Source organism: Salvelinus alpinus, chromosome 32 (genome assembly GCF_045679555.1).
Source record: "Salvelinus alpinus chromosome 32, SLU_Salpinus.1, whole genome shotgun sequence".
Taxonomy (NCBI): domain Eukaryota; kingdom Metazoa; phylum Chordata; class Actinopteri; order Salmoniformes; family Salmonidae; genus Salvelinus; species Salvelinus alpinus.
The window spans coordinates 28,849,029-28,869,923 of record NC_092117.1 but is presented as its reverse complement, the minus strand read 5'-3'; the positions used below and the strand labels follow the sequence as shown (position 1 = coordinate 28,869,923).

General features: G+C 44.8%; 1 protein-coding gene across 5 annotated transcripts in view; it reads left to right on the top strand.

Annotated features, from left to right (window-relative positions):
• The window catches only part of LOC139562673 (disks large homolog 5-like), a 105,391-nt gene that overhangs the window by 19,725 nt on the left and 64,771 nt on the right, over positions 1-20,895 (top strand). For 3 of the 5 annotated variants that reach the window (XM_071380562.1, XM_071380564.1, XM_071380560.1), the window contains exons 2-8: positions 198-266; positions 4,976-5,159; positions 6,215-6,358; positions 17,808-17,991; positions 18,889-19,148; positions 19,238-19,436; positions 19,647-19,760. In XM_071380562.1, the coding sequence (XP_071236663.1) occupies positions 198-266; positions 4,976-5,159; positions 6,215-6,358; positions 17,808-17,991; positions 18,889-19,148; positions 19,238-19,436; positions 19,647-19,760 (1,154 nt within the window). The remainder of the gene's footprint in view (positions 1-197; positions 267-4,975; positions 5,160-6,214; positions 6,359-17,807; positions 17,992-18,888; positions 19,149-19,237; positions 19,437-19,646; positions 19,761-20,895) is intronic. The other 2 variants (XM_071380561.1, XM_071380563.1) reach the window with 2 other exon arrangements.

Here is a 20,895-nt window from a genome sequence, read left to right as displayed (position 1 = left end):
CAGGAGAATATATATTTGTCAATTTATTTTCATGCATATTTGTATTGGGTTATGAAGCTAACTTTACAGTATTAATTCATCGATTGACGAACCAAACCATTTGTTTCAAGAACGACTTCAATGGAAAATACCTGATTTCGGGATCTTCTTTTTGACTGGTTACTCTCTTCTTCTCCACCTCTTCACTGTCTCTGCAGGCTCTACATACAGTGTTCTCTCCACCATGCCCTCAGACTCTGAGAGTAGCAGCTCCCTAAGCAGTGTCGGTAAGTATTGGGCCTAGGACATTTTCTGTGTGTGTTCACCATGCTACCTCCTTAACACTCACTTAGTGCCAGAGCTTGACAGGGGTCCAATGACTCAGCATCACTGGGTGTTACGTAAACCCTTAAAGGCCCAACCTGATGCCAAGGATGGCACATAATCCTCCGAATTCCTGCCTGTTTGGCTCTGCCTGCCTGTCCGTCTGTCTCTTGGTCTGGCCCGCTCCTCCTTCTGTTTCTGTTCTGGGAAGTGAGGGAGGGAGGTAGAGGTAGAGAGAGATGGGTCTGTGTCGGCCACCCTGACAAGCCTGCTTCTGTTCTGGGATGAGTGGGAAAGAGGGGTAAACTAAAAGAGAGAGAGGGTGAAGGGAGGTAGAGGGGTCTTCTCTGAAAGGCGTGGTGTAGGCTTACATGCTGACCAGACTGGACACGTCACGTGCGCGAGTGTCACAAAATAAATTTAGAAATCCATGTTATTCAAATATTATACCCACACTGCTCGCGCGCGCCAACAAGCGTCTGCGATGCCAAGGGCTAAAATAGAACTCCTTTCTATTTCTGATGCAGAACGTGCAGCAAGTCCTGCCTCTCCCATCTCGTCATTGGTTTATAGAAGCAGGTACCGACGTGCCATCTCCACATTGGTTATAACCACATGGGTGATTGAAAGACCAACTGTTTTGCCGGTCGTCGTGGTAATACTATGAAAGTTTAGATGCGATCAACATATAAATTCAAAGATAAAAAAGCCTGGAAGGAGGAGAGATGACTAGAAACAATTCGGTTGGCTGTTTTATGTGTGGATTAATTGTCGGAGTAGAGGACCTTGTGCATTTCAGGTAAAATAACAACTCAATGTTTATATCCCAGGACAAATTAGCTAGCAACAGCAAGATAGCTAAATAGGACAAATTAGCTAACAAGTGCAAGCTAACTAGCTAATTTGCCATACTTATTTAATGCTTTTTGACCTGTCCCCAAATTAATGTCATTGGTTCAGAGTTTGTTTTGATATTTTAACCTGTGTGTCGTGATCGCGTTTGGTGTAGGGGGACAAAATACATTTATGCACGATAGCGCACACGCGCGCAGCCGGTTTGGGTTCCGTGTTAGTGCTGTGGCGGTTATGACATTTTGTCAGCCGGTGATTGTCAAGCAAATAACTGCCAGTCCCATGGTAATTGACCAGTAATTAACATAAACATGTTTAGAATCTCCTTGCTTCCACACAGTCTAGAAGCCACTGATACAGACCTTTTTGAAACATCTAGAATAAATCCATTTAATATAGCCTACACCATCACAATAAATCATTTTATTTATTTTAGACCGGTCTAAAGAAACATGAAATGAAGACATTTTAGAAGAACAAAATGGCATACTCTTAGTTGTCCTGTTCTGGCTACGCCATATGGCTGTGGCCTACACTAGTTCATTTAGCAGACAAGATTAGCTTAGTATTCCGTGGCATTATTTTATAGTATGAAGAATACAATTGAACATAGCTGAATAAAATAAAAGGGATATTTTCTACAAACAATTTCCGAGAGAGTGCGGACATGCGGCTATTCTTGTGTTTAGCGGTTAACAAAGAAACATGTCCTTCTATATGCTTAATCTAAGGTTATTTATGCAACTTTAGTTGTGATACAAACGTTGGGCTATATGTTTGGATTTGGAATGTATTCTAAGGCTGCATGATGCGACTCTAATGATGATTTGAAAAAAGTAGCATGGAAGGCAGTGCAGGCTTGTACACAGTTCATCAGTCTCTCATTCACAATTTGACAAGCACTTGACAATATTCTCACCAGGCCTCAAATTTCACGGCGGCATCCCCATTGTGTGGCCATAATGCCCCCTAAAAAATCCATGCCTTTTGCGGCCAGTGGCCGTTGTGCTTTTGGGCTGAATATTATAATTCCCTTTTCCGAGCTGCCGTCCTCCGAAGCACCTCACTCACATGGCTCTCTCAGATATCTCAATTCTTATTAGCCAATGCCCGTCACGTGATTGGTTCCTTCTCACAGGCATCTCAGCTAGAAGTAGACTACAAGTGAAGACGGACGCAACTGCGCATCCCTCATCAAATTCTGAGGCGCATATTTTAGCTGTTTAGCAGAATTGTCCACATTTAGCCTAATTTTCATCAACCAACAAGATGAGTTGGCCTAACAAACAGCAAAAGTACTAGCCTGTGTCAATCTACTATGCCCCATGGTACAAAAGTCGACATTCTATTGGTTAACTTGTCCTTCTATGCAATAAATAAATATTCCAAACATGCTTTGGGACAGTTGTGGGATGCGATAGATCCAAAATGAATACAACCACTTGCATCAAACATTTTAAAAGCAATGAGGCTGATGCCACAGATCAGAACGTTTAGCTTAAAATGGTGATAAACTATTAGGCTATTTCTTCACATTATAAGCGCAGCAATGTGCTCACGGCAGTAGGCCGTAAGCGTGAATGTTCCAAAATGCAGTTAGCGGGAAAACACTGTTCTCAAAAGTGACCGCGAATGTGATTATTAATGTAATGCTTTATTATAAAGGTGCATTTTTATGGTATAAATTATCTTCCCCAAAGTTGAAACTCACGCGCCGACTATGTATGCCAGTTAGGCTCTACAACGATTGTAAAGAGAATTAATGTGCTTCATTTAAAGTTTTTTGGCTACTCTAGCTGTGATACAAACCTTATCAAAACATATAGGCAGGCCTATGGGCTAGACTACATGAAGTGTGTGACTATGATTTGAAAAAGGCATGAGCTGTTTCTTGCCTTACTGCACACGCTGGGCATCATTCACAAGCGACAATGCAGCGCACAGAAGCGGCAATGCAGCGCCCTCAAGTGATAGGCTAATATTGTCACCCATCAGACTACTTTAATCTTGTCTTTACATATACTAAATAATATATGTGTGAAATTTGTTTTGATTTAGAATGAACCATTATCATGCACCTGTATCGAAACGGGGGCAGCGGGAAACAATAGATGTCATCTATGCACTTAAATAGCGAATGGAGGTCACTTTTCCCCGTGGTTTATTGTCATGCCAGCCTGGTAGGCTATACTCCTGTTGTAAAGATAAGCAACGTGCTTAACATTAGGAAAGTTGAGAAATAAATATAGTAGGCCTAGCCTACAGAAAGCTGATGGGATCCTCTTTTTAATGGAGGCCATCACTGTTTTCTCGCGCAATTGCATAGCCTATAGAAATGTTGCGCAACATGAGCTCCTGGGTTCTCATGAACTGTTTGATTTAGATTTTCAATTATATTTGCATTGATGTCAGAGTGATTAGAGGGACAATAGAGTGGCGAGTACCAGACAGTTACCATGTTTGGCAGGCTACTTATGGCCATCAGCAGCATCTGAGCTTGGAGAAGCCTAGTTACCATGACTAAACGGTCATGTGGAATTTGACTGCCTTCATGACCGCCGGGTGTGGCGGTAATACAGTCATCGTAACAGCCCTTGGTAGGCTAACTAAACACGTCCTGTATCACACCGTAGTCATGTTTAGATGATCCAGGTGTTTCACCTATAGGTGGTCACAAGGAAGAGACGCAAAGAGAAGGTAAAGGGATATTTGAAAGTATTAGGATAGACTATTGGCCTACAGCAGCTTAGTAGAAAAAAAACAAGCTTTTTTTCATGATCTGTAGGTCAATAAAAGGATGGAACAAATGTCATCGTAGCTAAGGGAACAGGGGAAATTATTAATTTCAATGTAGACTATTAATCTTTTATTTTCTACTTCCTCAATTTACCTTTTAAATTGTCTTTTTGTACGACTACATGATTCTATTGCTTAATGCAACGCGATAAAAGTGCCCCAGAGACTCTGCATAAGCCAGACAGACAAAAAGTTCCAGAAATATGTTTTATGAGATATAAATCCCATCTCTAGTATGCTGCTGTCTGAGATTACCAGCATTGTTGCCTTGTGGATCTGAGGCTATTCTTGGAAAATGTGGATATTTACATGGAAAATATTAGAGGAATTTCATATCAGAATATGCTGTGCTAAAGCAGTTCTTTGATAGTGAATTGGTTGAGAATGTCAAGGACAAGGCCTCAACCACTTTAGGTTTGTTTTGTCATAGTCCAGACTTGCTGTGTTGCGTTTAATCATAATTGTCAGTCTAATGGTGGTGGTAACTGGGTTTTTGAGAAACATTGCACTCATATACTACATTAATACAGTATTAGGCCTAGTAGAAGTTGACAATGTTGCATGAGGTTCAAGTGAGGTTACTCTTTCTTGTTTGTTAGCTGAAATCCTAACTTGAGATTTATGTGCCTTACCTCAGCCTTCATCTGAATAATACATTAATGTCAACTTGCAAGTCTAATTCTTGTTTATGTAAATAACTTGTTTAACTCAAGTCAGATGTGGTAGGCCTGTATACACCTGTGGTAGAACCCTATTTTACCCAGAATGAGACACAGGAGAACCAGATCAAGAATCACTTAAAGTTAGAGGTTATTCAATCAATTCTCACTGAACTCTAGTGCTCTTCCAATATGAAGGACTGCGCTTATAAAATGTTTCTTTATAACCTTAGGTATTTCTGTGTTTGGTTGATATTATGATGCAAGCGTCCATTTCATCTTCTCCAAACCCTTCCCCTTCCTGTCCCATGTATTCCGGTGGCGGTGAGCTGCTCTTGCCCGTGGTGACATACTCACTGTTGCAGGTTCACCCCCCGGTACCGGTAACGGCTCAGCCTCGTCTCCGCCCCCAGCCCTCAACGACAACCGGCCAGCTGGTGACAACCTGGACACCATCCTGTTCCAGCTGCGCCAGGTGACCCGTGAGAGGGACGAGCTCCGCAAGCGCCTGGCCCTGGCATCACCCGGCACCACCTTCGACGACTGCAGGTACAGACAACCCCCACCCACCACATGACTGAGGAGAGGGAAGAGCAGAGTGGATAGTCTTTATTCTGTAAATCAATATATTAATCCAACAATTGGTCAAATACATCTATACATAAGTAGAGTAGATCATCTTTACTGAATGTCTATGCAACAAGTAGTCAAAATGCAAGATTTAGACAGAATACCATCTAGCTAATCATAAAATTCTAGGAAATCAGCCATTGTTGTGTTGTCCCTAAGCACCTGAACTACATCACACGTTGTCTGCTACGATAGACACAAACATTTTGTTAATTCCTCTCTGTCGGTCATTACTTTGATGATATTGACCTGTCGGTTTATGATTGGTCATGTTTACAAACATTTTTATGAAGCATTCTGTTTCCTGAAGCCAGTGTACAGAATCAAGAGGGATGCACAATAGTGAGTTCATCTCTCATAGGCAGACGTGCTCTCAGGGAAAAGGGCTACAATCCAATGATAGTCAACAAACTGCAGACACTGCTATGAAGAGTAGTCTGAAAGTTGCAAAGTTGCCCTGCCTCTGAGTGTATTTAAGGACCTATCAAGTCTATTGCCCTCCCTGTCATCTGGCTTTACGATCAGTACTGTTGACAGAAATTGATAGGTAACCATCCTGTTCAGTTTATGAACGCCCTCGTGAGTTCCGGGTACCAGGTTGTTGAAAACGCAATTCAGAACAGGGAGGGACGCCTAGTGGATTTGAAGTGTAGAAGAGAGAGATATAGTTTGACATGACTCAGTTATGACATTTTACCATTTTAATCAGAGGTACTTTGAATTTAACAAAATGTACCAAGACAATCAAATTCCAGTCAGTGCAAATTAGGAACCCTTCATACAGTTTGCTGAGCTCTGCATTGACTCATGGATGCATTTTCCTTTGGGTCCTCTGCATTTTGATGCAAAGCAACTGCATACCTTGGTTCTATCTAACTCTTATATCTAAACTGACATTGGGCTGCCCTTGTAGACCAGGTCTCAGTTGGTAGTTCTTATGTAGTGTAGCGTCTTATTGTCTCGTCTCCCCAAAGGCCAAATTCCAAAGCCAGCCATGATTACGAGCGTCTGAAAAACCAGTGTATGAGGGCCATGGCAGATCTCCAGTCTCTACAGAACCAACACACCAAGACTCTGAAGAGATGTGAGGAGGCCGTCAAGGAGGCTGACTTCTACCAGTGAGTACCACCATCACATCACTGATTGATTGGGTCGACTGACTGACTGGGTTGTTGAAAGAAAGACGTGTCATGTCTGGGTGGAGGTGGACGTTTAGTGGTCCTGGACTACACTTTCCAGCCTAATGTCAGGAATCCTCTGTTCCTCTACTGTTTCTGAATAGACTGTAATTAGATGGGAATAATGAGAGGTTGTATGGCATCATGGTTTTACTCACTTAGACTGGAGAAGTGCCTGGTGCTGCAATTACACTAATTGAAAGAACATTGATGTGCTAATGGTGTGTTTCTATTGAAATGTAATGGGGATTATCTGATTTAAGGAGTTGTAGATCTGCCAACCCTGTCCTACTTTTTAGAGTAACAGACGTGCGCGGCAAATTGGAGATTCAACTCGCGCTTGTAGCACCGCTCAGAATTGGTGTTTACTCCCCCCCCCCCCCCCCACGCTCGTGCGCGCGCAGTTTGTGAATCAATAGAAGCATTGCCTCTATAGCTAATACCAGACACTCATTCATTCTTCATCGTGCAGTCTTCTAAACCCCCCACTCCATTTAATGCCAAGATGGTTATATTTATTTTTGATTATACTTTTGTGATCATAATTAGTTAGTCTATCAGGTTGCATGATCCTCGTAATGTTACGTGGAAAATACACCTAATGGGATGCAGAATTTAATGTGCACATGCGACCAGTTATTTTTCGTATTTGCATTTCTTTCACTAGCAAATGCGAGTGAACTGCTGGCACTTTAGAGCCCACTGAATGTCCACAAACGTTAGCTTGAAACAATTAGTGTTTACCTTTCCACAACACATGTAGTCGATAAGGGTTTTGTCCATGTGTTTACCTACAGCTGACAGTCGGCAAACTCAGCATCACAACAAACAGGAGGGGCAGACAGCTACGTTAAATAATGATGTACTAATCTCCATGTCCGTTGACACAAACACCGTACATGTCTGTGTGTTGCAGCTAGAGAATCAGGATGTTAGATTTTATCAGTGGATGTATTTTTTATTAAAATGTATAACAAAATAAATCAGGCCCTATTAATTTTTGCGTACTTTTAACTCGGATCTCATACCTTCGTACATGGACAGAGAATTGCATAGTTGTTACGTAAAATGCATCCATGTTGGCAGGTCTATCATTTATAGTCAATTGATAACTTGATAGTAATCCATTATGTTCTATAGGCCTACCAAATGCTTTAGTCAACCGACAGTATGTGTACCTGTCATGCTTTTAATCACTTACCAGAGTAAAAAAGCTTTATTTAACTAGGCGTAAGTCAGTTAAGAACAAATTCTTATTTACAATGACAGCCTAGGAACAGTGGGTTAACTGCCTGCTCAGGGGCAGCTCGGGGATTCCATCTAGCAACCTTTCGGTTAATGGCCCAGCGCTCTAACTGCTAGGCTGCCTGGCGCCATAGGTAGCCTATATGTGGTAATCCATGGCATTAAATCCAGGCATGGAAGGTGAGTGCATGCATGCACTTAAAGGGATAGTTTGTGGATACCATTTGGTATGTTGCTTTGTCCAGTATGAAGGAAGGAAGTGGTAGTTTTGTGAGCCACTGCTAACTAGCTTTATGCAAAGACTGGAAGCTAGCTAGCTGTGCCTGACTATTTCTAGTCTTTGCGCTAAGCTTGTTAGCACTGGCTCTGGAAACTAAAGTCAGCAAAAAAAGAAACGTCCTCTCACTGTCAACTGCGTTTATTTTCAGCAAACTTAACATGTGTAAATATTTGTATGAACATAAGAAGATTCAACAACTGAGACATAAACTGAACAAGTTCCACAGACATGTGACTAACAGAAATGGAATAATGTGTCCCTGAAAAAAGGGGGGGTCAAAATCAAAAGTCAGTATCTGGTGTGGCCACCAGCTGCATTAAGTACTGCAGTGCATCTTCTCCTCATGGAATGTACCAGATTTGCCAGTTCTTGCCGTGAGATGTTACCCCACTCTTCCACCAAGGCACCTGCAAGTTCCCAGACATTTCTGGGGGGAATGGCCCTAGCCCAACAGGTCCCAGACGTGCTCAATGGGATTGAGATCCAGGCTCTTTGCTGGCCATGGCAGAAAACGGACATTCCTGTCTTTCAGGAAATCACGTACAGAACGAGCAGTATGGCTGGTGGCATTGTCATGCTGGAGGGTCGTGTCAGGATGAGCCTGCAGGAAGGGTGTCACATGAGGGAGGATGTCTTCCCACGCACAGCATTGAGATTGCCTGCAATGACAACAAGCTCAGTCCGATGATGCTGTGACACACCGCCCCAGACCATAATGGACCCTCCACCTCCAAATCAATCCCGCTCCAGAGTACATGCCTCGGTGTAACACTCATTCCTTCGACAATAAACGCAAATCCGACCATCACCCCTGGCGAGACAAAACCGCGACTCGTCAGTGAAGAGCACTTTTTGCCAGTCTTGTCTGGTCCAGCGACAGTGAGTTTGTGCCCATAGGCGACGTTGTTGCCGGTGATGTCTGGTGAGGACCTGCCTTACAACAGGCCTACAAACCCTCAGTCCAGCCTCTCTCAGCCTATTGCGGACAGTCTGTGCACTGATGGAGGGATTGTGCGTTCCTGGTGTAACTCGGGCAGTTGTTGTTGCCATCCTGTACCTGTCCCGCAGGTGTGATGTTTGGATGTACCGATCCTGTGCAGGTGTTGTTACACGTGGTCTGCCAGTGCGAGGACGATCAGCTGTCCGTCCTGTCTCCCTGTAGCTCTGTCTTACGCGTCTCACAGTACGAACACTGCAATTTATTGCCCTGGCCATATCTGCAGTCCTCATGCCTCCTTGCAGCATGCCTAAGGCACATTCACACAGATGAGCAGGGACCCTGGGCATCTTTCTTTTGGTGTTTTTCAGAGTCAGTAGAAACACCTCTTTAGTGTCCTAAGTTTTCATAACTGTGACCTTAATTTCCTACCGTCTGTAAGCTGTCTTAACGACCATTCCACAGGTGCATGTTCATTAATTGTTTATGGTTCATTGCACAAGCATGGGAAACGGTGTTTAAACCCTTTACAATGAAGATCTGTGGATTTGTACCAATTGTCTTTGAAAGACAGGGTCCTGAAAAAGGGACGTTTCTTTTTTTGTTGAGTTTACCTCTAGCTTCCTTCATACTGGGTACAGAGACATAAAAATGCTATCCATGAGTTCATCTGACTCTGGGGAAGTAGATAAAGGGCTTCGTTGCCAAAATCCTGAACTATAATTTAAAAGGTGTGTGTTTGTGTGAGCAAGAATGAATGAATAAAGCCAAAGTCCCTCGTTCCCTCATTAGAAAATGTCAACGTGACAAAAATAGAATATGATGACAATGGTTCTTCAAATTATTCAACAAATCATTGTATGCTAATGGATGGCAGGAATTGAGCTTCAAGTAGACTTATAGATATTCTACAATTTAAATAATGACGCATGAGGTAGCAAGTGAAGTGACGTTGCCATAGACCTATTATGTTGACCTTTAGGTTATTGGTTAGGCTACAGGGAAATACGTTAGGTTACATCTGAGCCGCTTCAATATATCTAATGTCTTAGTACTAGGTAGGTCTATCGATTGCACATACATGAAAGTGATGTCAATCTTTAGCCTAATAATCAAACTATTATATAATTTTGTTATCTCAGTTTTTATTTCTTGCTTCGCTTGTTATTCTATTTATATTCAACTATGATGTTTTTGGCTGTCAGAGACAATTTCATTATTTGTCTAGCTGAGGTCTTCTGTGTGTAAAGTGACAGTGATCTAACGACACACTGAGCTGTTGTAAGAGTGCTCTGAGGCAGGTGTTACATTACGAGCGATTTCAAGTCCACCGTTAATAAAAATGGTTCTGGGAAACGGCTCGGAAATGTACAGATGCTCTTCCGAAGGTTCTAACGATGAACTTAGCCTTGAGGCTTTTGGGAAGCGGGCCCTGGACAGGCATCTGGTGTTTTTATTTATTTTTATTTCACCTTTATTTAACCAGGTAGGCTAGTTGAGAACAAGTTCTCATTTACAACTGCGACCTGGCCAAGATAAAGCAAAGCAGTGCGACAGAAACAACAGAGTTACCCATGGAATAAACAAGCGTACAGTCAACACAATAGAAAAAAGACTATATACAGTGTCTGCAAATGGCATGAGGAGGTATGGCAATAAGTAGGCCATAGTAGCAAAGTAATTACAATTTAGCAGATTAACACTGGAGTGATAGATGAGCAGATGAGCAAAAGTGTGTGCAAAAGAGCAGCAAAGTAAATAAAAACAATATGGGGATGAGGTAGGTAGATTGGGTGGGCTATTTACATATGGACTATGTACAGCTGCAGCGATCGGTTAGCTGCTCAGATAGCTGATGTTTAAAGTTAGTGAGGGAAATGTAAGTCTCCAGCTTCAGCAATTTTTGCAATTTGTTCCAGTCACTGGCAGCAGAGAACTGGAAGGAAAGGCGGCCAAAGCAGGTGTTGGCTTTGGGGATGACCAGTGAGATATACCTGCTGGAGCGCGTGCTACGGGTGGGTGTTATCATGACCAGTGAGCTGAGATAAGGCGGAGCTTTACCTAGCATAGACTTAGATGACCTGGAGCCAGTGGGTCTGGCGACGAATATGTAGCGAGGGCCAGCCAACGAGAGCATACAGGTCGCACAAAACGGATGGCACTTTGATAGACTGCATCCAATTTGCTGAGTATTGGAAGCTATTTTGTAGATGACATCGCCGAAGTTGAGGATCGTCAGTTTTACTAGGGTATGTTTGGCAGCATGAGTGAAAGATGCTTTGTTGCGAAATAGGAAGCTGATTCTAGATTTGATTTTGGATTGGAGATGTTTGATATGAGTCTGGAAGGAGAGTTTACAGTCTAGCCAGACACCTAGGTATTTGTAGTTGTCCACGTATTCTTGGTCAGAACCATCCAGAGTAGTGATGCTAGTCGGGCGGGCGGGTGCGGGCAGCGAACGGTTGAAGAGCATGCATTTGGTTTTGCTAGCGTTTAAGAGCAGTTGGAGGCCACGGAAGGAGTGTTGTATGGCATTCAAATCAAATCAAATTTATTAGTCACATACACATGGTTAGCAGATGTTAATGCGAGTGTAGCGAAATGCTTGTGCTTCTAGTTCCGACAATGCAGTAATAACAACAAGTAATCTAACCTAACAATTCCGCAACTACTACCTTATACACGCAAGTGTAAAGGGATAAAGAATATGTACATAAAGATATATGAATGAGTGATGGTACAGACGGCATAGGCAAGGTGCAGTAGATGGTATAGAGTACGGTATATACCTATGAGATGAGTACTGTAGGGTATGTAAACATAAAGTGGCATAGTTTAAAGTGGCTAGTGGTCCATGTATTACATAAGATGGCAAGATGCAGTAGATGATATAGAGTACAGTATATACATATACATAAGAGATGTGTAATGTAGGGTATGTAAACATTATATTAGGTGGCATTGTTTAAAGTGGCTGGTGGTACATTTTTACATAATTTCCATCAATTCCCATTTTTAAGGTGGCTGGAGCTGAGTCAGTTTGTTGGCAGCGGCCGCTAAATGTTAGTGGTGGCTGTTTAACAGTCTGATGGCCTTGAGATAGAAGCTGTTTTTCAGTCTCTCGGTCCCTGCTTGGATGCACCTGTACTGACCTCGCCTTCTGGATGATAGCGGGGTGAACAGGTAGTGGCTTGGGTGGTTGTTGTCCTTGATGATCTTTATGGCCTTCCTGTGACATCGGGTGGTGTAGGTGTCCTGGAGGGCAGGTAGTTTGCCCCGGGTGATGCGTTCTGCCGACCTCACTACCCTCTGGAGAGCCTTACGGTTGTGTGCGGAGCAGTTGCCGTACCAGGCGGTGATACAGCCCGACAGGATGCTCTCGATTGTGCATCTGTAGAAGTTTGTGAGTGCTTTTGGTGACAAGCCGAATTTCTTCAGCCTCCTGAGGTTGAAGAGGCGCTGCTGCGCCTTCTTCACAACGCTGTCTGTGTGGGTGGACCAATTCAGTTTGTCCGTGATGTGTACACCGAGGAACTTAAAACTTTCCACCTTCTCCACTACTGACCCGTCGATGTGGATAGGGGGGAGCTCCCTCTGCTGTTTCCTGAAGTCCACAATCATCTCCTTTGTTTTGTTGACGTTGAGTGTGAGGTTATTTTCCTGACACCACACTCCGAGGGCCCTCACCTCCTCCCTGTAGGCCGTCTCGTCGTTGTTGGTAATCAAGCCTACCACTGTAGTGTCGTCCGCAAACTTGATGATTGAGTTGGAGGCGTGCATGGCCACGCAGTCGTGGGTGAACAGGGAGTACAGGAGAGGGCTCAGAACGCACCCTTGTGGGGCCCCAGTGTTGAGGATCAGCGGGGTGGAGATGTTGTTACCTACCCTCACCACCTGGGGGCGGCCCGTCAGGAAGTCCAGGACCCAGTTGCACAGGGCGGGGTCGAGGCCCAGGGTCTCGAGCTTGATGACGAGTTTGGAGGGTACTATGGTGTTAAATGCTGAGCTGTAGTCGATGAACAGCATTCTCACATAGGTATTCCTCTTGTCCAGATGGGTTAGGGCAGTGTGCAGTGTGGTTGCGATTGCGTCGTCTGTGGACCTATTGGGTCGGTAAGCAAATTGGAGTGGGTCTAGGGTGTCCGGTAGGGTGGAGGTGATATGGTCCTTGACTAGTCTCTCAAAGCACTTCATGATGACGGAAGTGAGTGCTACGGGGCGGTAGTCGTTTAGCTCAGTTACCTTAGCTTTCTTGGGAACAGGAACAATGGTGGCCCTCTTGAAGCATGTGGGAACAGCAGACTGGGCTAAGGATTGATTGAATATGTCCGTAAACACACCAGCCAGCTGGTCTGCGCATGCTCTGAGGACGCGGCTGGGAATGCCGTCTGGGCCTGCAGCCTTGCGAGGGTTAACACGTTTAAATGTTTTACTCACCTCGGCTGCAGTGAAGGAGAGCCCGCAGGTTTTGGTAGTGGGCCGTGTCAGTGGCACTGTATTATCCTCAAAGCGGGCAAAAAAGGTATTTAGCCTGTCTGGGAGCAAGACATCCTGATCCGCGACGGGGCTGCTTTTCTTTTTGTAATCCGTGATAGACTGTAGACCCTGCCACATACCCCTTGTGTCTGAGCTGTTGAATTGCGATTCAATTTTGTCTCTGTACTGGGACTTAGCCTGTTTGATAGCCTTGCGGAGAGAATAGCTACACTGTGTGTATTCGGTCATGTTTCCGGTCACCTTGCCCTGGTTAAAAGCAGTGGTTCGCGCTTTCAGTTTCACGCGAATGCTGCCGTTAATCCACGGTTTCTGGTTTGGGAATGTTTTAATCGTTGCTCTGGGTACGACATCGTCAATGCACTTCCTAATGAACTCGCTCACCGAATCTGCATATTCATCATTGTTGTTGTTGGACGCCGTGCGGAACATATTCCAATCCGCGTGATCAAAGCAGTCTTGAAGCGTGGATTCAGATTGGTCGGACCAGCGTTGAACAGACCTGAGCGCGGGAGCTTGTAGTTTTAATTTCTGTTTGTAGGCTGGAATCAACAAAATGGAGTCGTGGTCAGCTTTTCCGAAAGGAGGGCGGGGGAGGGCCTTATATGCGTCGCGGAAGTTAGTATAACAATGGTCCAGAGTTCTGCCAGCCCTGGTCGGACAATCGATGTGCTGATAGAATTTAGGGAGTTTTGTTTTTAGATTAGCCTTGTTAAAATCCCCAGCTACGATGAATGCAGCCTCAGGGTGTGTGGTTTCCAGTTTACAGAGAGTCAGATAGAGTTCGTTCAGGGCCATCGATGTGTCTGCTTGGGGGGGAATATATACGGCTGTGATTATGACCGAAGTGAATTCCCTTGGTAGATAATGCGGTCTACATTTGATTGTGAGGAGTTCTAGATCAGGTGAACAGAATGACTTTAGTTCCTGAGTGTTGTTATGATGGTCACACCACGTCTCGTTAATCATGAGGCATACCCCCCCGCCCCTCTTCTTACCAGAAAGATGTATGTTTCTGTCTGCGCGATGCGTGAAGAAACCAGCTGGCTGCACCGACTCCGTTAGCGTCTTTTCAGTTAGCCATGTTTCCGTGAAGCAGAGCACGTTGCAATCCCTGATGTCTCTCTCGAATGTTACCCGTGCTCGGATTTCATCGACCTTATTCTCAAGAGACTGGACATTGGCGAGTAGTATGCTAGGGAGTGGAGCGCGATGTGCTCGTCTCCGAAGCCTGACCAGGAGACCGCTACGTTTGCCCCTTTTTCGGCGTCGTGTAGCTTCGCCGGCTGGGATCAGGTCCATTGTATTGGGTGGAAGGCAAGACACTGGATCCGTTTCGGGAAAGTCATATTCCTGGTAGGAAGGGTGGTTAGTTGACGTTAATCGTATATTCAGTAGTTCCTCCCGGCTGTATGTAATGAAACTTAAGATCACCCGGGGTACCAATGTAAGAAATAACACATAGAAAAACAAAATACTGCATATTTTCCAAGGAACGCGAAGCGAGGCAGCCATCCTGTTCGGCGCCGGAAGTTGAAGCTCGTTTGGAGGTTAGTTAACAGTGTCAAAGAAGGGCCAGATGTATACAGAATGGTGTCGTCTGTGTAGAGGTGGATCAGGGAATCACCCCCAGCAAGAGCGACATCGTTGATATATACAGAGAAGAGAGTAAGCCCGAGAATTGAACCCTGTCGTACCCCCATAGAGACTGCCAGAGGTCCGGACAACAGGCCCTCCGATTTTACACACTGAACTCTATCTGCGAAGTAGTAGGTGAACCAGCCGAGGCAGTCATTTGAGAAACCAAGGCTATTGAGTCTGCCAATAAGAATACGGTGATTGACAGAGTCGAAAGCCTTGGCCAGGTCGATGAAGACGGCTGCACAGTACTGTCTTTTAGCGATGGCGGTTAGTACCTTGAGCGTGGCTGAGGTGCACTCGTGACCAGCTCGGAAACCGGATTGCACAGCGGAGAAGGTACGGTGGGATTTGAAATGCTCAGTGATCTGTTTATTAACTTGACTTTCAAAGACTTTAGAAAGGCAGGGCAGGATGGATATAGGTCTGTAAAGGGGAAGATGGGGATGACTGCGGCAGCTTTCCAATCTTTAGGGATCTCGGACGAAATGAGAGTTTGAACAGACTGGTAATAGGGGTTGCAACAATGGCGGCAGATCATTTTAGAAAGAGAGGGTCCAGATTGTCTAGCCCAGCTGATTTGTATGGGTCCAGGTTTTGGATTTGGGTGAAGGAGAAGCTGGGGAGGCTCGGGCAAGTAGCTGCGAGGGGTGCGGAGCTGTTGGCCGGAGTTGGGGTAGCCAGGAGAAAGCATGGCCAGCCGTAGAGAAATGCTTATTGAAATGTTCTATTATCATGGATTTATCGGTGGTGACCATGTCGCCTAGCCTCAGTGCAGTGGGCAGCTGGGAGGAGGTGCTCTTGTTCTCCATGGACTTTAGTGTCCCAAAGCTTTTTGGAGTTAGTGCTACAGGATGCAAATTTCTGTTTGAAAAAGCTAGCCTTTGCTTTCCTGATTGACTGTGTATATTGGTTCCTGACTTCCCTGAACAGTTGCATATCGCGGGGACTATTCGATGCCATTGCAGTCCGCCACAGGATGTTTTTGTGCTGGTCAAGGGCAGTCAGGTCTGGAGTGAACCAAGGGCTATATCTGTTCTTAGTTCTACATTTTTTTTAAAGGGGCATGCTTATTTAAGATGGTAAGGAAATTACTTTCAAAGAACGACCAGGCATCCTCGACTGACGGGATGAGGTCAATATCCTTCCAGAATACCCAGGTCAGGTTGATTAGAAAGGCCTGCTCGCAGAAGTGTTTTAGGGAGTGTTTGACAGTGATGAGGGGTGGTCGTTTGACCGCGGACCCATAGCGGATGCAGGCAATGAGGCAGTGATTGCTGAGATCCTGATTGAAAACAGCAGAGGTGTATTTGGAGGGCAAGTTGGTCAGGATAATATCTATGAGGGTGCCCGTGTTTACGGATTTAGGGTTGTACCTGGTGGTTTCCTTGATAATTTGTGTGAGATTGAGGGCATCTAGCTAAGATTGTAGGACTGCTGGGGTGTTAAGCATATCCCAGTTTGTCACCAAACAGAACGAACTCTGAAGATAGATGGGGGGCAATCAATTCACATATGGTGTCCAGGGCACAGCTGGCAGCTGAGGGGGGTCTATAGCAAGCGGCAACAGTGAGACTTTTTTCTGGAAAATGTTGTAGTTGGGTATGGAAATCTCAGAATTTTTGGTGGCCTTCCTAAGCCAGGATTCAGACACGGCTAGAACATCGGGGTTGGTGGAGTGTGCTAAAGCAGTGAGTAAAACAAACTTAGGGAGGAGGCTTCTGATGTTAACATGCATGAAACCAAGGCTTTTTCGATTACAGAAGTCAACAAATGAGAGCGCCTGGGGACACGCAGGGCCTGGGTTAGCCTCCACATCACCCGAGGAACAGAGGAGGAGTAGGATGAGGGTACGGCTAAAGGCTTGCAAAACTGGTCGTCTGGTGCGTTGGTGACAGAATAAAAGGAGCAGATTTCTGGACGTGGTAGAATAGATTCAGGGCATAATGTGCAGACAGGGGTATGGTGGGGTGCGGGTACAGTGGAGATAAGCCCAGGCACTGAGTGATGATAAGAGAGGTTGCATTGCTGGACACGCTGTTTTATACTGGGTGAGGTCACCGCATGTGTGGGAGGTGGGACAAAGGAGGTATCTAAGGCATGTACAGTGGGACTAGGGGCTCCGCAGTAAACTAAAACAATGATAATTATCCTAAACAACAGTATACAAGGCATATTGACATTTGAGAGAGACATAAAGCGAGGCATAAAGCAATCACAGGTGTTGATTGGGAGAGCTAGCTAAGTCAACAACAACATGTAAAATGGCGATGAATGGGCAGAGAGGGTCGGTTAACTACACACAGGGCCTGTGTTTGGGGCTAGGGCCGACAGATAAACAAAGTGGAGGACCGTGATAAATGAACAGTCCAGCAGGCATCGGCTATGTAGCCAGCATCAGCTATGTAGCAGTATTGGCGCAATAATGGACTGAGCTTTGATTGGTTCTCTCCAATGTTTTCTTTTTAATTTCCTGGGGGATTGAGACTTCACGTTGTTTAGATTTGAAAATCCAACAGTGTTGTGGGAAGGGGGCGGCGCTCGGGAGCTCTGTGTGGGGTTGTCCATGAGGGATTTTTGTGAGAGACAGAGGAGAACCAAACTTTAAAACAGTAGAGCTGCCTTTATTATCGACTCCATGCCTACAACACCAAGCAGCCAGACTCTGTAGTCAGGAGGACAGTTTGGTGTTAGTCTGACTACCATGTGATCCTGGAGAATCTCTATTCGGACCGTGTTAAGGGATGTGCCATCAGTGTCTTCCCCTCCCCCAGTTTTGACCTCTCTGTCTCCAGTATGCTCCACAGCCGTGTGTTTGGAGACCAGTCTCAGCTGAAGGAGGAGCTGGAGGTGTTGAGGAGAGACCACGCTCAGCTGGTCAGGGAACACAACCACCTGAAGCAGAGCTGTGAGGAGCTCCACAGGCTGCACAGTGACGACCAGAAGGAGGTGGCTGACATGAGGCTGCAGCAGCAAGAGGTACCACACACACACATCCACACAAGGTTGCTGTGACCTATACTTGGCTGCCGTGCTTCCACACATCCTGGGAGTAGACTACTGCGGTGGACAGGAGACACACACTGCTTGGAGATGCATACGGAGCGCTTCTGTAAAGGGCAGTGTTTGAGGACAATGTCAATGGCTCATGTAAAGGGTGTGTAGACACATACCCCCCCCCCGTACCTAGTCATGGTCCTGTGTTCAGAGATCTGTAAGGTCAGGGGAGGTGTTTGAACTAAGCAGCATATAGGTCTCCATCTCCTGTAAGGCCACAGACATACCTATACATGCTGTGATGTCTGGATCAATACTGCCCTGGGGTCTGACCTGCTCCCACACTAATTACCAAAGAGTTCAGCAAGCCTGGAGGTTATTGCATTTTAATGATGAACAGGTGATTTTACAGGCCGGCAAAAGTGAAACCTAGTTAGTTACACCATACTATCTAAGGCTGCGTTTACACAGGCAGTCCAATTTTGATATTTTGCCTAATTATTAATAGATCCTTTGCCAATAATCTGGCAAAATATGAGAATTGGGCTGCCTGTATAAACGCAGCCTAATGGTCTTGAATAATCCATACTGCATCTCCTCACTGTCGCCCTCTGCTGATTAACTGGTGTAAAAATGAATCCATGCTCATTCTGGCTTGTTAATGTTTCCTTGTGGTTTGGTGGTTTAGAACAATAACATTACCACACACTATCAATCTGAAGAAATGCATCCATTTTAATAAACCAACGTTTTTTTTTATGTGTCAACTGTATATAATAAACATGTTAAATTCATAGTTTCACACAGAGATGGGAACTGTACATGAACTGTATGTATAGTTATAAAATCATCAGCTGGATGACTGTGTCCTACCTCCAGGTGATGAGAGAGAACGGTTCCTCAGAGGTTCTCAACAAGCTATACGACACAGCCATGGACAAGCTGGAGGGGGTGAGGAAGGAATACGATTCGCTGAGCAAACGCTACGGTGAGAAAGTTGCCAATCACAACACGGACCTGAGCAGGCTGGAGCAGGCGGAGGAAGAGAACCGACGACTACAGAAACAGATGGACTCGTTGCTGAAACAACGAGACAAGGCCATACACTACCAACAACATTGCTCTACGTCCATGAGGAGGTAAACATACACACACTGCACAATCCACGAGAATAGTCTATACACTCAAACACCTATACAGCACTACACACCTCTCCTTCTCTCCCCAGGTTTGACTCTGTACAACAGGAGCTGAACAAGTCTTCAGCCCAGAACAAGGTGCTGCAGAGGGAGATGGAGCGGCTGCAGTCGGAGGTGATGCGCTGTAAGAACTTCCAGCTGAAGGCAGTAAAGGACTGTGAGAAGTACAAGGAGGAGAGAGACTCTGTGTTCAACGAGTATAGGCTCATCATGAGTGAGAGGGACCAGGTCAGAGAGAAATACATTTATTACTTTAAAGCCCAGTTTCCCAGACACAGATTATTCCTAGTCCTGGACTAAGAAACTACTTTCAATGTATAATCACCATTGAGTATGCTTCTTTTGTCCAGGAATTCAGCCCATTATTATTTTATAAAAATACTATAATAAAATTGTAATACTAAAATATAAAGTGGTTTATTAAATTCTGTGGAACAGGTGATCAAGGAGCTGGAAAAGCTGCAGACGGCGCTGGAGGCTGCAGAGGCCCGCATCAAAAACACCTCTTCTGAAAGGATGGTGGCCAGCGAGGAGACGGAGGCTCTCAGACAGGTTCAGATCAATTTAGAATGGAATCAATCAGTCCACCAACCAAATCAAACACCTCTTCTGTGAGGTTAATCTATTATTTAATCAATCTATCGATAAGTTTATTGCTAGACAGTCAAAACAACTAATCCAAGAGGAGGGTATCCAGAGAGGATATTGCGTCTCTGACAGTTAATCATCAATAGGTTAATCAATGAATATACAGTACCAGTCAGGTTTGGACACACCTACTCATTCAATGGTTTTTCTTTATTTGCACTATTTTCGAAATTGTCGAATAATAGTGAAGACATCAAAACTATGAAATAACACAATCATATAGTAACCCAAAAAGTGTTACACAAATCAAAATATATTTTAGATTCTTCTAAGTAGCCACCCTTTGCCTTGATAGCTTTGCACACGGTTGGCATTCTCTCAACCAGCTTCATGAGGAATGCTTTTCCAACAGTCGTGAAGGAGTTCCCACATATGCTGAGCACTTGTTGGCTGCTTTTCCTTCACTCTGCGGTCCAACGCATCGCAAACCATCTCAATTGGGTTGAGGTCAGGTGATTGTAGAGGCCAGGTCATCTGATGCAGCACTCCATCACTCTTTGTCAAATTGCCCTTATACAGCCTGGAGGTGTGTTAGGTCATTGTCCTGTTGAAAAACATAGTCCCACTAAGCACAAACCAGATAAGATGGCGTATCGCTGCAGAATGCAATGGTAGCCATGCTGGTTAAGTGTGCCTTGAATTCTAAATAAATCACTGACAGTGTCACCAACAAAGCACCATCACACCACCTCCTTCATGCTTCATGGTGGGAACCACACATGCGGAGATCATCCGTTCACCTACTCTGCTTCTCACAAAGACATGGCAGTTCGAACCAAAAATCTAAAATTTGGACTCACAAGACCAAAGGACAGATTTCCACCGGTCAAATGTCCATTGCTTGTGTTTCTTAGCCCAAGCAAGTCTCTTCTTATTGGTGGCCTTTAGTAGTGGTTTCTTTGCAGCAATTCGACCACGAGGGCCTCATTCACGCAGTCTCCTCTGAACAGTTGATGTTGAGATGTGTCTGTTACTTGAACTCTGAAGCATTTATTTGGGCTGTAATTCCTGAGGCTGGTAATGCGAATGAACTTCTCCT